Here is a 22,950-nt window from a genome sequence, read left to right as displayed (position 1 = left end):
TGTTTAGTTAAAATCAGTTGTAATTACTAATTGTTCTCAAACTTATTTCATATTTTCTAAGATGAGGTAAAATACATTACATCTTATCGTTTGTTACTTACTGTTCCCCTTGAGAATCTGGCACCCCTCCACACAGACCAAGGGTTGCATGTGCGACAAAAATGTTTTAAATGAAAAAGCTAATTACGCGGTGCGTAATTAACCTCAGGTATTTTATTTTCCAACGTATTACCTAGTCTTAAATATAATTTAATTTGACATTAATTAAATAAGCTAAATAGCTTCAAGGTTATTTCTATTCTTCAGGAATAACGAGTTACTGGCCGAGCAGTAGGTCATCCATATACAGATATTTTCGTTGATCAAATAATTTATTTAAGCACTTATAATTAGAGCTTTGCATAATATGCATACGTATTATTTCAGGATTCCTTAGTCAATACAATATCGAGTTCCACAATTTTATTGTCATTCGTTATTTAATGACAGTGTTTATTGCATAGTATAGTAGTTGGTAAATTATATAATAGTTCGCCCTACAAGTGCATATGTGGTTTGCCTGCATGTATGTATACATATTTGGTTTATAAAATTCAGTCGACTCGACAGCAATATTCAGTTGTTATTACAAAAAGCTATTTTATTACTGTTATGACATCAGATATCATACAACAAGGCAGCTGTATGACGACAATCAATATAATACAAATCTATTAAATATGGATGTAAATAGGAACAATTGATGAACCATTTGTTAGTATATCTTGGTATAAATGTCTCTTATGCTAAAATGCAGGATAAAATATACGAAAAAACAATTAAGTTATGAACATTGGTATTATAGTCAACAATTAGACAAGGTTTAACTAGACATAGTAAACAAAAATATAATATAATTTGTCATGAACAAGAGCAAGGTGGTCATCACGTTTGATGTGTTGATGATTAACCTCGATAAATGATGGAACGAAGAAATTAAGGGCCCGGGGGAAGATTTACTTGATTTTATGTTAGCAACAATAATTGCCAGGGCCCCAAGATTATTATCGCTCTGTTAGGTTACGACCACAATTAATTGACACCGTTTCTATGGGACACTCACGTTCAAAAGCTTTGGTTTTGTCACTGCTTTTGAAAAAGTTTCCCTCAAGTCCCTCAAGTTTTTGAAAAAAGTTGTTTCTTTTGTTCCATGGATACTCAAAATGCAATTCCTGCCATTAATTTGGCAATTCTAAGCCAATTTGTCCTCACTTTACGACCAAATATCTCCACTGCACAAGAGGGCAGATCGTCAAAAAAAACTCAAGTAAAATCTAAAGATATGATTAACGCATTAAACATAATTTAAAAAATCTGCCCTCTTGTGCATTGCTGAATTTTATCGTCAAAGTTGACGTGATTTCTAAGCAACTTCCCCCAGGCCCTTAATTCGTCTTCGTTAAGAGTATCATTCGTCCATCATTGGGAGCCAAAATGCCTGTAAAGGTGAGAGGTATATAAATTAGTTATTCATGGTTATACATAGTTGTGCAAGTATTATTATGTATAATTATTCCTAAAATGAAACTGAGTACTCACCATGCTTGTGCATGCTGATACCATCATCATAGATTTAGGACTGAACTGGACACACTGAATTGGACTTGTGTGATGATCTCCTTTAAGCTCACATACCTACGGAAAGATGGATGAGACATGAACTTAAACAACCAATTATTTATTTTACTATTTGTTGTAACTGATTGTGTCATTCACCTTTTGTCCACTGTCTGCATTCCATATATGAATAAACCCATCCGTACTTCCAGAAAATATGAATTGTGAATCGGGAGAGAAAGATGCCTCGAGGTGGAGATTCTTATTGTTTGTAAAACCATCAAAAGTTTGTAGCAATGTGCCACTAAATGCATCAACAAGTCTGATTGTGGACCCAAAACTTGTAATCAATATTGTCCTCCCATCCGGCGAGAATTTGACTGAGGACCATTCACTATCTTTTTCACAGGGTAATTTAAAGCTGGAAAATGGAGCCTGCGGTTTGAAAATTTACCAATAATTTAACCAACGTCAATAAGAGATCAATTTGATTTTCATTAATAAATCTCATTGTTGCAACTCACCTTATCAAATGATCGTAAATCATACAACTTGACACACTCATTGTTAATTCCTGCCGCAAAAATCAGTCCATCCGGGTCAAAAACGGTCACTGGTTTACCCTGGAGTTGAATAAAGCCTTGGCAATTGGGCGACCGTAGGTCCCAAAGTCGGATTGTTTTATCCTGTGAGGCCGAAAGGACGGTATCATCCGTAGGCGACATGGAGAGGGACGTCACTTTTTTCGTGTGACCAGGAAAATAGCGAAGATATTTATTATCATGGAGAGACAAGTAACGAATCGTGTCGTCAATCTTGGTAGATGAGTGGACCGCAGTGTTCTTTGTGTGTGTGAAACGAATCAAATCCACACCGTATTTCTTTGAGTTCAGCGACCGCCTTATTCTGTGTATTAGATACAAAACAATTCAGTTTAAAAGTATTGAGTTTAAAATTTTTATTTAAAAACATTGCACTCACGTTCCCTTTTCACTGTCATAAATAACAATTTGGTCGTCCTCTGCAGAACTGATGAGCAAATCTCCACTGGGAGAGAAACACAGGGAATTGATTCGGTCTGTATTTTCGCGAAAGAATTTTGCAATGTGAAATTTGCGAAGGGCTGTTTCTCCCAATTTCATCCCCCTCTCCTCAATTTGCTCGTCCAGGGCTTTCGGTTCTCCGTTCATGGCAAAAACACTGACGACGGACAAAGATAACAATGGTCTTGCTTTAAACTTACATCTCCTCCTTGTCCTCCTCCCAAAAATGGTGTATATCTAGCTTCAGTTGTGCCTGCTGTAAATCCAAATTTATATTATATAACTCTATGTGTAAATCTAACTGTAAATCAAATGTTTCTGAATCTAAAAAATAATGGCAGTATTAATGGTCAAAAGTCAAAATAATCATGATCTTCCAATTCAAAATAAAAAATATAAATCAGCCGAAAAGGTTTGATGTATTTATTTATCTCACTTGCCACACTGTGGTTGAGATTGGACTGGGGAAGAAGAGAAAGAACGAGCTGAAATTAACGAACGACAAAAAATCGATTGAATGATATTAAAATTTCATGAATTTAAGTGGTTCATGCATGACGAATGACGGTGATACTGATGTTTGGAGAATTTTGAAACCTACGCATTATAGGCAGAATTAAACAAGCCTTTTAATTTTAATTTTATTTCCCCAATGCAATCATTATATATAAATACGTATTCGAGAATTTACCGTTTCTATTTCCATGAAATGTAGGTTCCCGTAATGTAAGCTATGTATTCATGAAATTAAAACAGGACAAGACCCCTTGATTATTACATGTTATGGGGTTCGTATGCATATATGCAAAAATTCGTAGGAATTAATGGAGGAATTTTCTGACGTGAATTCGACCCAAATTCCATTAACTTATAGGAATATTTATTATGTATGTCATTTTAATTAACACCAATTATTAAAAATTTGATATTGTCAGTATAATCTATGCTAAAACTTCACAATATGATTTGGAAACAAATAAATTGGTTGGGATAGTGTCTAAACAAACCCAAGAAGCCTTATTTTCTTAAAAATCAATGAATAATTAATAAATTGTACAATAAGATGTGTATATGTACACATGTACATATAATATACCTACGTACATATTTATACATGTCACGCATACATTACTTAAATACAATTGACTTACAAATTTCACGCATTCACTGTGGCGTTATTAATAACGTCAACTATGAAATACCACTATTAAACTCAGCTTTAATATTATCGAAGACATGCGATGGAATTGAAATAAACAAATTAATCGTATGTGCAATAATTGTAGCGAAAAATGCAATTTCCGTTGACCTGAGTAGCTGAAAAAGTCTCACATTGCCAACCCCAGCATATATTTTGATTGGCCAGGTTGCCCTCACCTTTTTTCTATAGTACATTCTCCAAACTTTCACCTCATACTGCACCGCTGTCAACGTGAGTGTTTTCACCAGAGCTACCGAAGCATCACTAATTTTGTACGGGTAAAACATTAGGACATGAATCACAGTCAGGATTATTATCCCACCCGAAAGAATGTACCAGTAAAAATAAAAGGGCATTAAGCTGAAACCTTTAGTCATTGCTAAATTGAAAAGTATGCTTAAGATCAGCCCAATCCCCATTAAACCTGAGGTCACAAATTCCTGAAATTTTGAGGTCCATTTAAAAATCGTGACATACGAGTTGTACACCATGAGTAAAGATTGTAAATTTTTTGCATGATTGCTTAATTGTAATAAAATATTCAATATTCTATAACACAATCTTAATGCACACAAAAATATTGTAATTATAAATGGAAAGATTTTACTTGTTTCTGTACAAAAAACTGTGGCACATAATACTCGCAATGTGAAGATAATGATGGACTGAGCACTTAATGGTCTCGAGAATGACACACTGGTTGCATAATAGTCCTTGAGTAGGAAGTGGAGGGGATCCAACTCGTAGAAGATGGCCCCAACGGGCAGAGCGATGGGGTAGGTGGCAAAAATCCGGGTCACCGTAGTTGCCCCAAATTCAAAAGAAATTCGAAATCTACTTCCTTTTCCAATTTGATTTTTTTTCTTCACACTTTTCTCGAGGTAATCTGCCATACGCATCAACTCGTTCAAAGCTAGGGTAAAGTCCTTTCTGTACAAAATCTGTGCAGTACAGAAACCTCCATCGAGGAATAATCCGACAAATACAAGGGAATTTTTGAGAGGTATGGATATTGACGAAGACGTTATGTTGCGTAAAAGTATCCAAACTGATCCCAACACATTGATCAGAAACACGATGATAAAAGAATTGACATGCCAGATCAATAAATTGTCTCTTTTGTACTGGAATAGCTGCAACTTTTGGTTCCAAGAAATTGGACTAGATTCCAAGTATCCAAATATTAAAGAATTCGCGTTAAGGGCGTTTCGCAAGAGGGGACGCTCAGGATGGGAAATTTGGTCTGTGATGAGAGAGTCTTGGCGATTCTTATCCATTTCTTTATAACTGATTTGCTGCTAGGGTGGACTATGAAATGACAATCTAAAATGAGGACATAGAATAAAGTCTACCAGCCTGGCAAACTAACCAGGGCTAAATTGGTAAAATTAATCTTAAATTACAGTCAAGCTATGTATGTATACAAGCTCCAATTTTTTAAGCCCTTTATTACTTATTAATATTTTCGTATGTATGTATATATGCCTCATCTACTTCTTAACTCGTAAAGTAAATACAAATTGAGTGCTTCATGTTTTTGTCTTAAAATATTTCCGTTGGGTATCCTACTTAACTTACTGCATGTGTTTTGATTACTTATTTAATGCAATAAATAAAACCTCCACAGTGGAGCCTTTAAGTATTTAGCCCGAGTCAGGGCTAATTGTTATCATCGCTCTTTTTTGCGACACGTGAGATTTTAGCATACCAAATGTATCTTATAGCTTATACGTATTCATAAATAATTAAATTTAGTCATATGTTCACTGTAATCTATAAAGCACAGCAATTCATTACTTCGGTACAAAATTTTAGCTTAATTTAATGATTTTTAAACATCGGCATGAGCCACCCCATGGAATCTTCAATTTTATGTAATTCTTCATATTCTTACATTAGTAACCATTTGTAACATTTGTGCCCAATTTCAGCTTTCTACAACAATTTTTAAATTTTGCTCAAAAACACTCATAATACCACACCCACCGGTCAACCACTTGATCGATTTCGTCCATCTTAAAACTCGTTTCCTAACTTTGTCCAATATGCATATGACAAAATTTCATGTTAATCGCTTCGGGTCTTTCTTGTTTACGGACAGATAAACGGACGGACATATAACGGTTTCATAAGCCCGGACTCGGGCTGAAAAACCTACTGATGACTGATCGATCGACGAGTAATGTAGAATGTAAAAATACATGGATAATACAAATAGACTTATGTAAAAGTGGGTAATAAAATATTATCGTTGGGAATTTTCAGCATCAGTACATACTTAATGGATTGTTAAGAATGGTTAATATGTGTTAATGACTTCAGCAATACAGTTTATCTCCAATGTACTTACTATCCACACGATAAAGGAATATATGGACCTTGTATACAAGTAAGGGTAAAAGTACCTTCTTAGTACTTTTTTATCCATGTTTTGTCCAATATTTTCCTGTTCCTTACCTTAGTAATTTAAGGTCATAATATTAAACTTGTTAGAAATAAAACCGGTAGTGTATGTTCTTACTTATTTACGAAATGCAAGGGGAAAATAACTGAATGACTTGTCTCAGGACTTGTCCCCAGTTTTCCCATTAATTATACAATGCATGCCATATATATATGTAGGTATGTATTACCTGCGACTACCGATTGGTACACGTGAAATGACTGAATATTAAATCCCGTCAATATTTATAGCAGAAATTATTTCGCCGTTTAAATAACACGGAAACAATTTTTCTTTTTTCCTGAATGAAATGCTAGAAAGTGTACAGAAAATTGTACCTGTAAAAATGAAATAGGAGCTACCCCAAGTAACCTCAATGCGAATTTACTGCGAATCCCAATGCAAGTTTATGCAATTTTTGTGCATAAAAAGTTGTAATCATTAATTTGTACAAGATTCGTGCAAAATTTGTATCAATTTTTGTGCTGCTAATAAATTAGCACAAGAAATCCACGAAACTATCACAAATTAATTAGTAGCAAATTATTACAAAGAAACAAGTGAATATTTAGTGCGTATTTGTTAGCACTAAATTTTCATGAGATTTTTTGCACCAAATTCATGCATAATTCGTACCTGGGAAATTGTACAAACTCAAAATGCAGTAAACAGGTGCCAGCATATTCACACAAAATTTGTACCGATTATTCTGCAATAATTTACTACTAAATTAGTATCATTTTTCTATTCGCGATTAAATAAACAAACCTCAAGTGAGTTATTCTTTTTGACATCAACTCCATCATCTCTTCTCCATTTTTAATTTCCAACCAAAAAATTTGTTTCGACAGTTATGGTCGAAAATCAAAATCCTATTTCGGATAAAAGTTCGTATTCTTCGAGCTTGAAGGTGACAAATGAGTGGAGATTGTGCCGTCTACGTGGATTTCAAAAGATTGGACGACTAATGGCGTGTTATATGCCGGAAAATACGGTAATTACATATATACATATTGTTGTTAGCTAATTTTGCATTAATATATATTCGGGTTATTTATGTAAATATACGTTTTGCATAATTTATAGATTATTCATACGTTGAGAACACATATAAGGAATAAATCTATCGACTCATGTGATAACGACAAACGGCGTCGCCCTAAATTATCAGCAGAAGAGCCTGAGGTGAATAATGAGACATTGGTCAGGAATTCATTTTAACTTAATCTTTCTCTATACTCCGTAAGTACGAATTCTGCAGATTAATTACGATAAATATTTGTGTATCCCAATTTGCAATTATCTATTAATTAGTTAAGTTTTTGGAGATACCTAACATTATTGTAGAAATATGTACAACAGATGAATGTGTAATAAATAAATAATAATTGAAATGTGAGTAATACGTGTAAATGAATTTGTATTAATTTCATGCGTACCATTAGCACACAATTAGCAATAGATTCGCACTAAATTCGCACTAGATTCGCACCAAATTCTCACTTCATGAATGCATATTAATCATCACCAAATTTACACAAAATTCGCACATATTTGTTTGTGTTAATTTTGTGCATATTTTGTACAAGTAAACTTGTAGTGACAAATTATTGGTATGAATTTTGTACATGCGACTTGTACAAAATAAGCACAAGTCGGCTTCACATTTTCACGGAAAATATGCATTAATCCAGTTGTACAAATTTAGTACAATAGTTGCAGATTTTGGTTGCTTGGGACATGTAAATAGCTATGTAACATATATACATAGTTATTCATAGAGATGTATGTTATTTTTTCATATGGCCTATCTTCGTTGTTTTGATTTCAGCTCTGGAAATGTTTTGACTCATTGCATGTAAGGATTCAAAATCCCTAATCCCAAAATTCTGGGAATTTGGGGAAAGATATTTTAATGACTTGTGTCCATGCAAATACATATATTCGTTGTCTCCTACATAGTTATTTTTACAGAAGGATTGGGGTGTGTGGTGACTAATACTGACTACTGGTCAGTAGTTATTAAAAATCAAAGGTCGTATAGATATGGATCTTATTGTAAATAGACATTTATCATATGTACATACATATAGGTATGTACGTACTTACGTACAATGTCAAACGGTACAAACAGAACACTTGATTTTTATCCATCAATCTCTTACTTGATTTCGTCAATGTTCACATAATTGAATTCCTTTCTACTCTAGCTACTCCTCATCTCTTCAGACTGTCAACTACGGCTGTCAAGAGCTTTTGTGAAATTTAAACACCTTTTCTGAAATATGGGATTTTTACGAATTTTTGCCTTCTGTGGATTTGTTTTGTTTGCTTCTCAAAACCTGAAAGCAAGCTCCATTCCTCTTGAAATCAAGGAAATCAGTGAGTGAACCTAACCAAATCGTAACCACAATTTATGTACATAATTGACTAATTTTAAGTACAATTTATTTTTTATGTTAAAGATTCCTGTTCTGAATCAAATGGGGATCTCTGGTACAGTTTTAGTGACGGTTGCAATCAGGCCTCCTGCCCCTGTGGAGCCGAGACGACGAATTTATGCTACATTACGGAAATGTATTGTCCCGGCCACTGTCCTGGAGCGCTGTGGATTATTGAACAACAAAAAGCCGCTGAACGCTTATGCTGTACTTAAAAATTAAATTGATTTACAAACCTGCATCACAACCGATAAGAAAATAATAGTTTCAATAACACTTGTTATCGACAATTCAAATAAACCATGTGTATTATATAAATTACAATTTCGAATTACTAATTATTAATTAATTTATATCCATGGCAAGCAATTTTGAAATACATACATACATATATACTGGAAAATGCATATAAGATAATTTCATTCTCCATTAAATCTCGTAATAGTAATTTAATCTCGTAAATCTCGTATATATACACATATATGCATAATTCCGCATACACATAGTGTACAAATTTATTCGCAGCATTATACATCACGATAAATAATATATCACATATGCGTTTAATTGTGTACATTTCATACATGCATGTACCCAGGTACATCACATATGCAATTTTAACAGATATATTTCAGTGGAAACAAATTACACGGATATGTATTTAAATGTCCGGGTTAACTTATTTATTAAACATTTTCAGTGTACAAAACTACTTGACAATTGCAAACATACATACGTATATTTCATTGGTCCTTCGTTTCCGTTTGAAGTAACAACTAAACGCAATGTACATAATGCAATATCTACATAAATATGGAAAGTTATTATACGTATAATTAAAATTTGATCATTTTTAAAAGCGAATTTTTTCTGAAGCCAGAAGGAGTTGATGGGGCTGCTGGTGAAGTTTGAGTTGGAAGACTTATCGCACCGGTAGTTTTGCTTCTTGTTTCCACCAACATTTTGACAAAACCTTCTGACCTTGGTTCGTTTCCACTTTCAATCGGACCGTGGTTGAAATCTAACAAAACAAGTAGAATTTATCTTTATTTTGTCTTTGCACTTGCACTGATGTATGAGTACAGATACTGGTGACAATTATGTAATCGTACCACTTTTGCACCTAAACACATTTCTACTTGAGGCGTTTCCCATTTTAATATCTTTCCGCAATATTCACGTTTCTATAAACAATAAGAGCAACAATCCTAAGAACTCGTGAACCAGTCTGTTAAAATGTGGTATGATAATTTGATACGTGCTTACTACTACTAAGTTACTAATGATAAGTCTAGGTAGAGAATGATAAAAAACGTGTATGTACATATATCAATAAATATGTACTGAAACCCTGTCTTAATGTCAAAAGTCAAGAGTGTGTGAACCATTGAACTGAGATTATCAGTCCATTACCTGGGATTATGTATGCTAGTACGTTATACATATCTATTGCAATTCTTGCAATTTCATCTCCAAGGCGTAAACCTTTCCTTTCTAATTAATCTTTGACCAATTGCTTACATACATCAGATATGTACAGACTACATTTTTGATATCATATTTGTAAAGTTTATTCGTTTGAGTATAGAACCGTATTCGCTTACACATACATAAATATGTATTTAAGTATATCATGCATATGCGCGCATAGCTCGATGGTAAAATTACAATATCGTAAAATTGTAACAGTTCCATTTACTAAAATATGTGTAGCTGTAAATATCTACATATATATGGTAATAAGTATGATAAGTAAGTGTGGAAATGGGATAAATCAAATAACCAGTACTATCTATGTAGCAAATTTTCCTCGCATAATGCATATATTTATGTATGGTACACGTCTATCTAATAGTATCATTTCTATCCAACGAAGGACATGTATGTAGCACAAAAGTTCTTCCCGATGTAAATATTTGAAAGTCTGTAACTCAAAACTCGGTGATACCTGTAAGCCAATTTTTTCATCGGGCATACATACTTTAGTAATTGGTCTTTCAACTATTTAGATACATACTTTAATCATTATCTCAACTCTTTTCTTAAGTCATTGTGCTAATTTTTCTAAATTTGGATTTTTATTGGACCACACCCTCTTACTCCACAATGCTGGAACTGGTGTTTCTATTACTATTTATTGTATGGGATTAATTGATGTGAGATGTGGCTACAGCTAAACTAATTTCGAGTTCAAGCGAAAAATCAATCAGGAGTATGTATGTATTATGTAGTATCCATCATTTGCAATTAATATGATCCAGATTCGTTTCGCATAAGTAATCTTTGCACTACTTTGCAGCAGTATATGCAAATTCTACACATATTCTACGTTTGCATTTCATTATAATTACCACCACCAGTATTCAGAATCCATCAAGTGAGTGTACAAATTTTGGAATTTACAAAGTTTATAACAGTGCTTCATCGTACTTATTTACCATTGAAAATTTTTAAACAATGCATTTGAACTTAAGGCAAATATTACTTACTCAGAATTAAGAACGTGATCAATTAATTCTCATAGCTTTAGTGTTTAATATTTATTCTCATTTCGGGAACCAATTGGTTACAAATTATCTAAATACATCTATGTAATATATCCTCCATAATTTTTACTAGTTTAATAACACTTGCTATCTTATGTCAAACTACTGTGTTGGCTTTGTTACCACGCTACTATTGTCCACCTTTTTGATCGCATGAACCTTTTCATTCCCAGTGGTAACGGACAACTTTTTTGGCACAGATATTCTCAAAACGCCATCCAATCCTATTTCGCACTCCACTTGGACATCGTCCTTATCAACTTCTGGTGGGAGGACATAGCGCCGTTTAAACGATCGTGTTATGTAACCATGCTCATCCGCCTTTTCCTCATGCTTCCCTTCCACCAAAAGATGCTCGTCCACCGTCTTCACCACGAGTTCGTCAGGGGAATAGTCTTGCACATCCAGTTTGATCTGAAATACGTAAAACAATGTAGCTTTTTACGTTTGAGTTTAACTTGTTAAACTTTTTAGGAAATGTCAGAAGTATTTTCGTTAGGATTATGAACTTAAGATAATCGTACCGTAATCTTTTCTCTTGTGTGAAAAACTTCCGAGAGTCCACTCTGAATTGAGTAGGACGGTCGAAGAGACCCCTCCACGGGATACTTGTAAATCCAGGGGTGATGCGATTGGAGATGATAAGGGAGGTGGGGAGGTGGGTGTGGGTAGTAACAATGTGGGGTTGTCAGCTCGTGATGAGAGTACGAAGGGCTGCGCACTGGGGAATACATGTTTGTAACAACAACTATTTATTTTTCCTCTTGATGAATTGCAAGATTTTAGTGAAATACTTGTTTTAAAAATCTACAAAAATTTATGCAATTCCTTGGAACAGAGCTAAAGAAAGATTAGTTCAGATTTCATTCAGATACCAACTTTTATTCATCTGAGAAAGTGAATGAGAAACAGATTTATTATAATCTTTGGCAGAATACGTGATGTTGAACACGATACCAAACCGTTAAGCCAAGTTCAATAACAAGATTGTTGATAAAATCCTGACAGTTGGAATCAACAAGGAGCAGAAATAAATGTGGAACAAGGCACATTAGATATGCAAACCATACGGCGACGACGACGCTTCTTTACGGAAGATTAGTTATAAGTAGCCATTCATTTAATGCGGGACATGTGTAAATAAATCCAATTTTAGTTTGGCACAAAATGATCTAGAGAAAGATAGTATTTATGTAAGTAGGTACGTATATGTCGAATTGCGGAATTTCGGTTGGTTCTAAAAGTGATAAAACTGCAGAGCCTGATGTTAAATCTTCTCTTTGTACGCATGGTTTCATTTCATCGCCGTATAAAACTAGGTACAAACATTATTTATTAACCTGACGATTGAGACGGACAGAAATAAAATTAAAGTTTTGGAGTTACGAATAAAGAATTTGAGTAAAGCTTTAGGGATTTATAGAAGTTGACCTTGGTAACTTTTAATCCTAACGCGCGTATGTATATTTTGGGCTTGATTTGATCGAAATTACTTTTTTTTCATTTAATTGTGAAAACTATTAGCAAAATTGAAAAATAACTTCAGATCATGCGTTCGCCATAAATTGCTTTTGGTGATGCACTTTTGCAATTGTGTAGTACAGCACTGAAAATACGAAAATCAGTTGTAGTCATGGCGCTGTGGGTTCTTTTGAAAAGTTTTTTGATGGAAATAATCGTACCAAGATAGTCGTTAGACGATCATTTTTTTACCCGATTATATAACCCGCATAATAGACACCCTTGACTACAACTATTGCCAAATATTACAATCTCGCTTACTCTGTGAGAAACATGGTATTTGTTATATTACCATCAAATTCTCTTTTTATACTGCAATACAGCATTATGACGAGTTATCAATTTAACTATCTGTCCAAACCGATCATCCACTTGTACGATAACAGCTAACGGTTTTGCTTATCCTCACATGCTGAGCACTCCCTATTATGAATGAGCTCTTACACGTGATAGTAAAGACCCATTGATAATTTATTACTAACAATCCAATTATAACAGTCTAATTATATCCATTTAATGAAGATAACTAGAAATGGTTTTAAAACCGAGTATCTTTTCCCTGGTTCTACAAATGAAAGAAGGTTTCACAGTAAAATACACATAACTAACATCTACTTTCTTTTTTTATGTAATTGAAAACAATTAATTACACTAACGCATAAACATGACCCCCAGGCCCCCAGTCCATTTTGAAGCATTTCATATCGTCCATACAATTATTATGGATTCAAGCAACAATGAACACAGAAAAATATGAAATGCAAGCAAACCCTGGCTTTTAAATTTTATTTTTTAAACAAATTATTTAATGAGCAATTGCAATATTTCTGTCATGAAATTTATCCATGAATTATGAAACGCATTCATTTTTACTGACGAAATTTTAAAACTGGATCAATTGAATAAAACACTAAATATTTAAGGAATTATATAAAATGCTGTCTAAGTAGTTTCGGTCATTTTTAACTCCGACCTCAAATACACAAATCAAATATATTAATAGAGTCGGATAAATGATGTAAACAAAATTATAATTTATGACAAGCTAGTGGACAAGTCGGACTTTGGTTGCATCGCAAATATATTTATGCAATAACTCTTCAGCGATAAATTTCCTGTCAAATGTTGTTTGTCATTTCAAAGCAAAGCATGGGATCTCCATGGAAACCCATAACGTATCGTTTGTTTATGATTTTATATGACTCACTAGAATAACATTACAATATTCACTATCCACTTCAATTTTTTGTATTAGCATTTACCTATTATTTAGCATTATATTCATTACAATCCCCGTCGTTAACGCGCAGTTTCATATTGCAATACAAGCGCAAACGTCTCTTTTCGCCATTCCTGCGACATTGTTTTTAGATTCTCATTTCTCATCCTAACTCTTTCACTAATATCAAATTGTTGTCAGTTAACTGACAATCAAGAAGTGAAATTAACTAAATTTTCAATTTGACAAAATTTGTTGGAATGTTCTACGGTTCTTCAAAAATTCAGAATTTCACTGTTACCACAATTCATTTTATTTTTAAGTTCAACATGTTTCAGTTGGCTATTTTTAGGGGAATTTGAAGTACGTATTCATAATTTTGACGAATAAATTGTGAAAATCTATATCAGATACAACTACGAAAATGAAGTTTCCCATGAAATTTATCAGCAATAAATCCGCCCCTTTGAATCAACCAGTTTTGGTAAAGGTGAGTAAATGCATATGTACCTACATATATATCGAAATTTCATTTAAGGTTCTGCAAAACGCATGCATTTGCACTAAATAAATTCATATTTGTAGAAGCTTGTAAAAGAACTAGAACATCTGCACTGGACTGGAAAGGATGCCCGGATTATTTCCTTGGAACATTGTGCTCTTCTGATCTGCATTTGGTCAGAAATCCAGCTCTCGATTTCCAATAATGTTGAAAACGCACGAGAATTCATTCGTCGAGGAGGTTTACAGTGGGTCTATTGGTACGTAGTAGAGAAAGGCCTTGCTGCAAAGTCGGCTGAATTGAATTGTACCTTCAAAGGTAAGAAACAAGTAAGAATTACTGAGTAAGAATTACTGAGTATTATCAAATTATTTAATTCTCTCTGAAAAGAAATCATGATCGGTCTTGCAATCGCCATGACGGATGAGGGAAAGCCATTATTCAAGAACAAGTATTATGGTTGCCGAAAAATCATTGAGGAACGACTCTTCATGGAGACTGTCATCTAATGAAATTGACTACTTCATAAATTTAGTTGCTTGGAGATATGAAAAATTATTCAAAAAACGATACGCCATGATTAGTGAACTTCCAAATTTAAACAAACTTATCAGTTACTGTTAGTTAATCTGTCCTAGATTTTTTAAAAATCAATAGGTGTTAATTATTGCTGATGTATATTACTACATACATACAATTACTACTTTTTGGGAAAATCGGCAGAAATAAAGTTGTTTTTTGCTTCTTATTTACTTATCCCACTATTCTAATTATGAATGCATTAGGCAACCTCATATACTGAGGGCCCTGGTCCTGACAGTCTAAGGGTGAAAAGATAATTGAATACTTAGAGAATTTAGTATCAAATAATGGGAAATATTCATCCAACTGCAAAATATTTAAATTATATATTTAATGGTATATAACAGGATAATTATGATATAGACCCTGCAAACTGACAAATATGGTTGAGTAATAAATCCTGGTTGGGGCTATGCAACGCTGAGCTAATTTCTTGTAATAATAAATATTTATGGATCAAACGCTCTAAAGGGATCTTCTTGTAAATCTGTGAGCACAATCTCAAAAGTCAGGGTGGAATCTAAAAAATAGTAAATTATTTTTCAGAAAAAGTTTTTAAAAAGTACTGATTCTTAATTTTATTTCGACTCATACATATACAATTTTGCTTACTTGGTGGGATTTGGCCATATTGGGTGGATCCATACGCAAGATTTGGGGGTATGACGAGGTAACGTTTTTCCCCTTTGCACATCTTCATTGTTCCAATTTCACATCCCTTGATAACGTCCCCTTGTCCCATTATATATGTCATAGCCTCTTTACGATCATATCTGCAATTTAACGTCCCGAAATCATTTATATTGTACCTCATCTACCAAACGGTAGAGGTAACTAGATAGATGTATATTTACGAGAAAATAACTTACGTAGAGTCAAACTTTTTTCCATCCGGAAATTTTCCAATGTAATCCGTAGTGAGCATATCCTTCATCTGTGAGCGATAAGTACAGTTTGAGGGTTCGTACAATACTTCGATCTCGACCCCTTGATCGACCCATTTGCGACCAGCCTCGACCACAAAGACACCATAAAACCCCACCACGACCAAAAACAGGAGCCTCATCTTGGACAAAATATGCATGTTATAAAAACTATACATATATGTCAACTAAACTATCTACATAAATGCCAAACAGGGCAATAATCATAATGTTTTATAAGCTTATTGTTTTCTCAATTCATGTAGTCACGTTACGACATTTCCATGTACCTATGTACCTAAATACATAAGCATGATGGTCAACGGAAATGAAGTAACAATGGGTTTATTGACTCATAGAGTTATACATACAGATATGTACATATGTATGTGTGGATATGGATAAAAGTGAATATGTTATGCAATATATGTAGTACATACATATATATATTCAACTCCTTATGTCCAATGTATGTCTCTGTCTACAAAGACTTCAAGATTTCAAAATGTAACCGAATCAGGCTAGTCGGGGCGTCGGATGCATGAATTATAAAACTGATATTGCGTATTTAGTATATGCCTGATTGGCTTTGAAATACAAATTTGTTATATACATAATTATGTATGCACTCGTATATGCTACAAGATACGTTACATTTGCGGCTCCCAATAAAATATATCAGACGATATGTATACGTATCTATATATCGTGTCGTGAATTACTTACATTACATATGCCCACAAAATATTATGCTCAAGCTTACATTTTAATGTACAGTAAATAAATATTTCACTTTAATAATCTTGACACTAAAATTATAACAATTACACAATCTTAAATATTTCTTGTACTATAACACACTACATAATTAGTTATTTTTCTAAATTTATCACATTGCGCAAAAAACAGTATATACGGAATTTCATGTAAAATTTTACATAATATGCATACATATGTGTGTATGCCCTGCATGGGGTTCCAGTTCAAAAACTATGCTTCAATTCTAAATTCCTCCTCCATCATCCGCTTCAAATCTTTTGGTTTGGGTGACCTTATCCAAATGTCGCTGTCCGAGCAGTAGGCATCCACTCCCTCCAAGGTGCCGCCCCAGTAGGGTGGCATATTTTCTACCGGAAATCTCTCTCGTACAACTTTCTTCCACTTCTCTTTGTCACATCCAAAAACTTGCATCTTATCCAGAGTGGCCTTACTCATGAACGGCTTAACAATACTGAACATGACGTTGAAAAATCTGGGGGCATTTATCACCATGACGTAGTGCATCATTTCTGGATAGTTTGATTCCATTTTGGGACACACTCTCATGAAATATTCGATTGCAGCTTTAGAACAGAACTGTCGAAACGAATACCTGCAAATACGATCAATCTCTAAAAAACTATATCATTATACCAAAAAAATATGTGATAAATATCGAACCCTTCCATATCAAAGATTTCGATAGTTTGGGTCACAGGAACTTGAATCTTCTCGCTCACGTTGCGCATAATCCTTATAACGCTCTCGCCTTTCTGAACATGGAAGCGTTCCAGCATATCTGGACCATACTTCTCAACCACACCTTTCGAGTCGTATCTTCCAAACGGGTGAATATTAGCAGCAAAACCGTCCTTGGAAACACCACAGAATGCCATCGGCTCAGCCGTGGCTAATTCATAAGGAAATTCTTCCTCCAAAATTGTATCTGCTTTAAACTCTTTTCTCCACTTGATCGAATCTCTCAGCATTTTCTCTGCCAAGACGAGGTCCAGACTCCGAGCTCGCAACCATTTTATGAGAAACTCGTCTTCCAGTTGATGCGGTGTCAGGTCAAGATCGGACAAATTTAAACGAAATTGTATCAATTTTTCTTGTTCTTCTTGGGTATATTTAGGAGCTGCCATTTTAAATGATGCAGCAAGCAGGATGCGAATGTTGAGGTGACACTGGCAACAAGTATAATAATAAAAGTGAACGGATGTACATAATATCTTATCCTTCGTCATTATTGCGAGTATGCAAGTGGTCGTCCTTTCGCCTCACTATAACCAATGTGTATCGAGGAGGTCATGCGTCATATGAATCCATGTGTGTATGTGAGTCCTGAGTTGCATTGCATTATTTGTGGTCAAGTGTGAGGCTTCAATTAGACTCCAATTGATTCCATTCCATATCTTTGCGTATTGTGATTTTCATAAAAGTTCGCAGGACTCAAGGTGTACCGCAACTGCTACACGATGAGGATGATTGATTGATCGTCCAACAGGAAGTGTAATAAGTAGAATCAATGGGATATTCTTTCGCATAATCTCGTTGTACATATATGCGTGTGTATATCAATTTACTTATGTATGCCAATTCCAGCAATCCAATCTGTATTGAGCGAATTATGTATATTGTGCTTAGCTCATTTTATTCGTCCTTGTTTGCATAATTGAGGAAAAGGTCAGGTATATGTATTTTTGGTTTCTGGAACATGCACTTTTATGGAGAAGACTATACGAATAGAATATTGGTAAAAAAATACGGAAGCTTAGGCAAATATCTGTAGTGCCGTATTTTAAATAAGTATTGGACTCATTATCAATTAATCTCCATTAATTAAGCATTGATGTCTTTGACCTTTTAAGAATGACTAATTTTACGGATATCCAGTACTGCTCAAAGATTTGTTTTAAATGAATTTATACTTATCATGTAAAGCTGTAAAATACCGGGGATACAAATTAACACGAACCATGTAATGTACGTACTACACCCCTTGCAATGCATTACATAAATAAGCATGCATGTATGCGTAATTGTTCTAATACATTAAACTAATTCTCACTAGTCATTCAGTAATGCATAGTAATTATGTCGCAATTACACTCTTCTGCAGAAAATGAAGCATTTAATTAACAGCCTATTGACGAATTATACTGGATAAAGGTGACCGAAATTAAAAAAATAAATTATGCTACTTTCTTTGCTAATATCATCTATTTTTGTAAATTGCAAATTTGTACCGACGCACATTTCAGTGAAAGAAATATTTACAGCATGCATACATTTCTTGTACTGACCTGAAATCCGAAAGTCTTCTGAAAATCCAAAGCAATGATTTTTTAGTGTCTTTGGCCATTAAGATTAAGTCTCATGATAGTAACTACTTACTTTTGCTCAGGATTTGTGTTCATGACATAAGTCGTTAAATATATCGAATTCTTTAAAACTATTCTTCTGAGATGGTAGCTGAGACCAATTTGATATGCATACACATTCATAAGTACAAGGTACATAACAAAGCTTCGAGTATTGGTTTGGAAAATAATCCCAGTTATCCGATGTCCCATATTGGAATTAAATCATGTCTGAAATAAAGCATCAAAAATGCAAGTGCGAACAAATATTTATAGGTTTAGAAAGTGATTCTTAAATACTTATGACTGACTGACTGTCTTGACACAGTACTTTATTTTTGTTATTCAATTCATAATGTTTCGTTTGAAATTTTTATCATGATGTGGTATGATTCATACAATGCAACGGTCTAAAATCTACATGAAACATGATATTTGCCCATACATATATGTATAAGAAAATATATTGGTCTTGTTTGGCATAGAAAATACAGATATTCTCTGATCTCAAATGAAGGGATGAAGTCATAAAGTTAATGTGCATGGAGACAGATATGAAAGACTTAAGGGCTCAAATTTTACCAAGTTAGCCAATCACTTCCAGATATTCCAGATTAGATCTTCATACATAAGTAAGTCAGATTTTGAGCATGTATGTACATACATATGCATATATTAAATCCAGAAATTCCGTCTTTCTTTCACATTGCAGCCGAACAACGCCCGATTTATTCAAGACAATCAGTGATTGTTTCTTCAGAGGTCTGCATCCGCACAAATACGTGTAAATATTTATTAGGTCACACTTGATACACAACAAACAAACAGTTTTAATACTTTTAAACGTACCACACGTAAAGTTTCTGTTTGAATATTTAATTAATTGATACATTAGAATGGCATCTTCACGGATAGAACTCAATCCGTTTCTTATTGAGCCGGTAAGTACATAATAAAATTCTGGCATCGTTAAACACTTTTATACGGGAATTAATGGCTGTCGTAATATTTTACTTACAATCTTAGGACTAATTTTATAATCATAAACTCATGATTATTAACAGATCGTGGAAAAAATTCTTTCATTTCTCCCAACTCCAGACCTTGGACCAACTCGCCTGGTTTGTAAATTATGGAACGAAGTTGGCGATATTATTGAGCGAAACCGAAAACCTGTAACCATATCAAGTTTTAAGGAGGCTCAAGTAATTTATTTCATGATAACAAAAATCTATCCAAAATGGGGCATCTGCTCATTAACGTTCTCAACCTTCGCCATGGATTTTGGGGTGGTTAAAAAAATCTTGATCCACCTGAAAAACACTCTGACCACCCTCCGACTCCAATCTGGCTTTATTGAAGAGGAAAATTATCACGACTTCATGCGAATTGTGGGCGGAAATCTTCGCGTTTTGGAGTTGGGTGTAATGCATGACGAGTATTATTGTCATTTTCCATTTTTCCCTGTACAGAAAGATAACCAAAACTCACCAACCGAGTGGTACGTCTTTCCCAAACTTCGAAGTCTGGAATATATCGGATATCTCAGAAACCAATTCGGCTCCGGATCCGGGGGTGGTTCCACATTTCTGAGCGACGTCGTAAAATCTTGCCCACACCTTGTCCGACTCACGATAAATGGAATGTTGGAAGAAAATCCGACCAAGTTTGATGGTTTGGGAGGACTGTCCAAACTCAAATATTTACATTTGAACATGATGCCGATGGATAGCCCCAAGGGAAGAAAAGGTTCTGCATATTTTCAAAACCACGTATTCCTTTCATAATCCAATTATTCGAAGGAACAATAGACAATAATTAATTTTTTTTACAGATGTCGGTTTTACTAATAATAGGATTCATTGCCTCAAAAAACTGAATCTTGCCCTGCAGGATTTTCGAGTAACTAACGTCCACACTAATCTTGATCCGACCCTATTTAGAGACTTCTTGGAGTCACAAGGGGAAACTTTAGAGTGTGTTTTTCTCAATCAAAACTCGGTAATATAAATATTGAATTAAACAAAGCTTATGACTGACAAGAGTTAATATTGTATTGTTTGTATTTAATTATTTAGTATTTATGCATACAAAAATTTGCGCTTTTAACATTTTATTTTTTGAAGATTCGTGCCACAGGTCAACCGGCATCAGGGAGTCAATATTGCAACGCTTCCATGCCTACGCCATTTCCACTTTCACTCCCGAAACTCACTCGTCTTGAAGTATTCAAACCTTTTGTTCGGAATTTACAGCATGTTTTTAACTCGGCTCCAAACTTGTACTCCATTTTGCTACAATTTGATCCCGATGTGGAGTGGAAATCTATTCTTCCAAGAGGACCGATATCCATCCCAAGAACTTTGAATACCTTAACATTTGCATTCGTGGATGCTTTATCTTTTCAGAAAATGTCAACTTGTTCCACCCATCTCGTTCGTCTTTGTCTCCAAAATTGTGGAGATTCTCATCTCCCAGTGATCTTTGACAAGTTTCCGAATATAAAAGAACTCACTTTGATGGAGGGACACGAGAAGATGACAGACGCTCTGCTAACTGGACTTGATCCTGAAGTACTGGAAAAGTTTCGAGATGCGCTTGGAAAACTTGGCGAGCAAAAGTTTTCATTCAGCAAACAGTTGGCTGAAAAAATTGAAAAATGTAAAATCCACCCGGGTCTTGGCAGTTTGAAAAGTAAAGATACAAAATAATTTGTAAAAAGTATTTGTATAATGTCCATACATTTTAACTGATCTTGCGAAATAATAGAAATGAGACATCTTATTCTGGACTTTACGTCCCCCAAGGAATTTATTATACTGTGGGGATTCTGGAATTTGGAAACGATGCACACCGTTAACATTAATGGGGACAATATAAGCCAGGTGCTGTTTACAATGGTTAAAGATGCCGATTTTAAATAACTAATATGCAGATTAATAATTTTTCGAGATTTTGCAGAATTCTGAACGGTATATCAAATTCATGAACGCTGGTGGAAGATATGCCAACATTCAGATGCATCAAAGTACTGGAACCTTTATTCGTGATGACTCGGTAATTATTTCTGGGTCACCGGCACGTTTCTTTCAAAAATGGGGACCATCTCTGACCTCCCAAGAAGAGTGGAAATATGACGACGACGACGCATCAGATAATGCATCTCTGATTTCAATGTGCTTTGAAAAGTAGGTAGTAGAATCATCCTACTAGGATATTAAGTTGAGAAAATATACCTAAACTCATTGTTGATTTAGTGTACATAAATAAATTTCATAACTTTGTCAAGGATTTAAAAATGAAAATACATACAATGTAAAAAAAATGTCGATTTCTAAAACATAACAGTTTCTCGCCACAATGTGTCATTAAGAGTAGTACGGTGTTATTGGTCATGTGGGTGTATACATAATATAGCTACCTAAACGTTACAATGCTCCCGTCACAGAATTTTTTAGAAGAATGATTACAAAAAAACGGGATGGTCAACAAAGTGTATGCAGCCGAGTGTGAACTGAATATAAACACTCGCATTACAATAATGTATAGATAATAGGAGCCCCGTTATGTTTTGTGGTGTTGGATATCCACTGGACATGCATGCATATATTTGTACAGCTAATTGCTTGGTCATCATTTCATTTAAATAAAAAAATCGTTTGATTGTAAGAACCAATCTCGTTATAAATTTCATCCCTGGAAAGAACAAGTTCAATAATGATTCTTGCAATTGAAATGTCGCAGTTTGATGTCATCATGATCAAGGGAATTGATAACTACTCACCGACGGGTAAACCCACAAATGCACGCA

General features: G+C 34.3%; 6 protein-coding genes and 3 long non-coding RNA genes across 9 annotated transcripts; 4 read left to right on the top strand and 5 right to left on the bottom strand.

Moving 5' to 3' along the window:
* Positions 1 to 566: 566 nt before the first annotated feature.
* On the bottom strand, positions 567 to 3,030 carry LOC110841723 (WD repeat-containing protein 82). The gene is made up of 6 exons (XM_022087418.2): positions 2,578 to 3,030; positions 2,121 to 2,502; positions 1,756 to 2,031; positions 1,579 to 1,674; positions 1,252 to 1,477; positions 567 to 950 (listed from the first exon to the last, which is right to left on the bottom strand). The coding sequence occupies exons 1-5, from the start codon at positions 2,784 to 2,786 to the stop codon at positions 1,448 to 1,450; spliced, it is 993 nt and encodes a 330-aa protein (XP_021943110.1). The 5' UTR covers positions 2,787 to 3,030; the 3' UTR covers positions 567 to 950; positions 1,252 to 1,447.
* Positions 3,031 to 6,844: 3,814 nt separating this feature from the next.
* Positions 6,845 to 7,621, top strand: LOC118433972. Its single transcript, XR_004833700.1, has 3 exons — positions 6,845 to 7,056; positions 7,135 to 7,277; positions 7,370 to 7,621. It is a non-coding gene; the product is annotated as an uncharacterized LOC118433972 (long non-coding RNA).
* An 808-nt stretch (positions 7,622 to 8,429) lies between these two features.
* Positions 8,430 to 9,048, top strand: LOC110863022. Its single transcript, XR_002549242.2, has 2 exons — positions 8,430 to 8,665; positions 8,749 to 9,048. It is a non-coding gene; the product is annotated as an uncharacterized LOC110863022 (long non-coding RNA).
* Positions 9,049 to 9,380: 332 nt separating this feature from the next.
* Positions 9,381 to 9,983, bottom strand: LOC110863023. The gene is made up of 2 exons (XR_002549243.2): positions 9,837 to 9,983; positions 9,381 to 9,745 (listed from the first exon to the last, which is right to left on the bottom strand). It is a non-coding gene; the product is annotated as an uncharacterized LOC110863023 (long non-coding RNA).
* A 1,252-nt stretch (positions 9,984 to 11,235) lies between these two features.
* Positions 11,236 to 12,141, bottom strand: LOC110863157 (alpha-crystallin A chain). The gene is made up of 2 exons (XM_022112404.2): positions 11,795 to 12,141; positions 11,236 to 11,684 (listed from the first exon to the last, which is right to left on the bottom strand). The coding sequence occupies exons 1-2, from the start codon at positions 12,002 to 12,004 to the stop codon at positions 11,373 to 11,375; spliced, it is 522 nt and encodes a 173-aa protein (XP_021968096.1). The 5' UTR covers positions 12,005 to 12,141; the 3' UTR covers positions 11,236 to 11,372.
* A 1,886-nt stretch (positions 12,142 to 14,027) lies between these two features.
* Positions 14,028 to 15,264, top strand: LOC110863373. The gene is made up of 3 exons (XM_022112668.2): positions 14,028 to 14,500; positions 14,596 to 14,830; positions 14,903 to 15,264. Exons 1-3 carry the CDS (start codon positions 14,435 to 14,437, stop codon positions 15,019 to 15,021), a joined length of 420 nt encoding a protein of 139 aa, XP_021968360.1. The 5' UTR covers positions 14,028 to 14,434; the 3' UTR covers positions 15,022 to 15,264.
* Positions 15,265 to 15,468: 204 nt separating this feature from the next.
* LOC110841769 (FK506-binding protein 2) lies at positions 15,469 to 16,160 on the bottom strand. Its single transcript, XM_022087466.2, has 3 exons — positions 15,964 to 16,160; positions 15,707 to 15,867; positions 15,469 to 15,614 (listed from the first exon to the last, which is right to left on the bottom strand). The coding sequence occupies exons 1-3, from the start codon at positions 16,158 to 16,160 to the stop codon at positions 15,544 to 15,546; spliced, it is 429 nt and encodes a 142-aa protein (XP_021943158.1). The 3' UTR covers positions 15,469 to 15,543.
* A 708-nt stretch (positions 16,161 to 16,868) lies between these two features.
* On the bottom strand, positions 16,869 to 17,978 carry LOC110863464 (SEC14-like protein 4). Its single transcript, XM_022112780.2, has 2 exons — positions 17,458 to 17,978; positions 16,869 to 17,389 (listed from the first exon to the last, which is right to left on the bottom strand). Exons 1-2 carry the CDS (start codon positions 17,919 to 17,921, stop codon positions 17,008 to 17,010), a joined length of 846 nt encoding a protein of 281 aa, XP_021968472.1. The 5' UTR covers positions 17,922 to 17,978; the 3' UTR covers positions 16,869 to 17,007.
* A 1,881-nt stretch (positions 17,979 to 19,859) lies between these two features.
* Positions 19,860 to 22,753, top strand: LOC118437780. The gene is made up of 6 exons (XM_035857133.1): positions 19,860 to 20,080; positions 20,204 to 20,888; positions 20,974 to 21,140; positions 21,266 to 21,833; positions 21,909 to 22,024; positions 22,101 to 22,753. Exons 1-6 carry the CDS (start codon positions 20,036 to 20,038, stop codon positions 22,329 to 22,331), a joined length of 1,812 nt encoding a protein of 603 aa, XP_035713026.1. The 5' UTR covers positions 19,860 to 20,035; the 3' UTR covers positions 22,332 to 22,753.
* The last annotated feature ends 197 nt before the right edge of the window (positions 22,754 to 22,950 follow it).

Source organism: Folsomia candida, unplaced genomic scaffold, assembly GCF_002217175.1.
Source record: "Folsomia candida strain VU population unplaced genomic scaffold, ASM221717v1 Fcan01_Sc001, whole genome shotgun sequence".
NCBI lineage: Eukaryota > Metazoa > Arthropoda > Collembola > Entomobryomorpha > Isotomidae > Folsomia > Folsomia candida.
The sequence above is the reverse complement of the archived record's forward strand: the minus strand, read 5'-3'. Positions and strand labels throughout refer to the sequence as shown.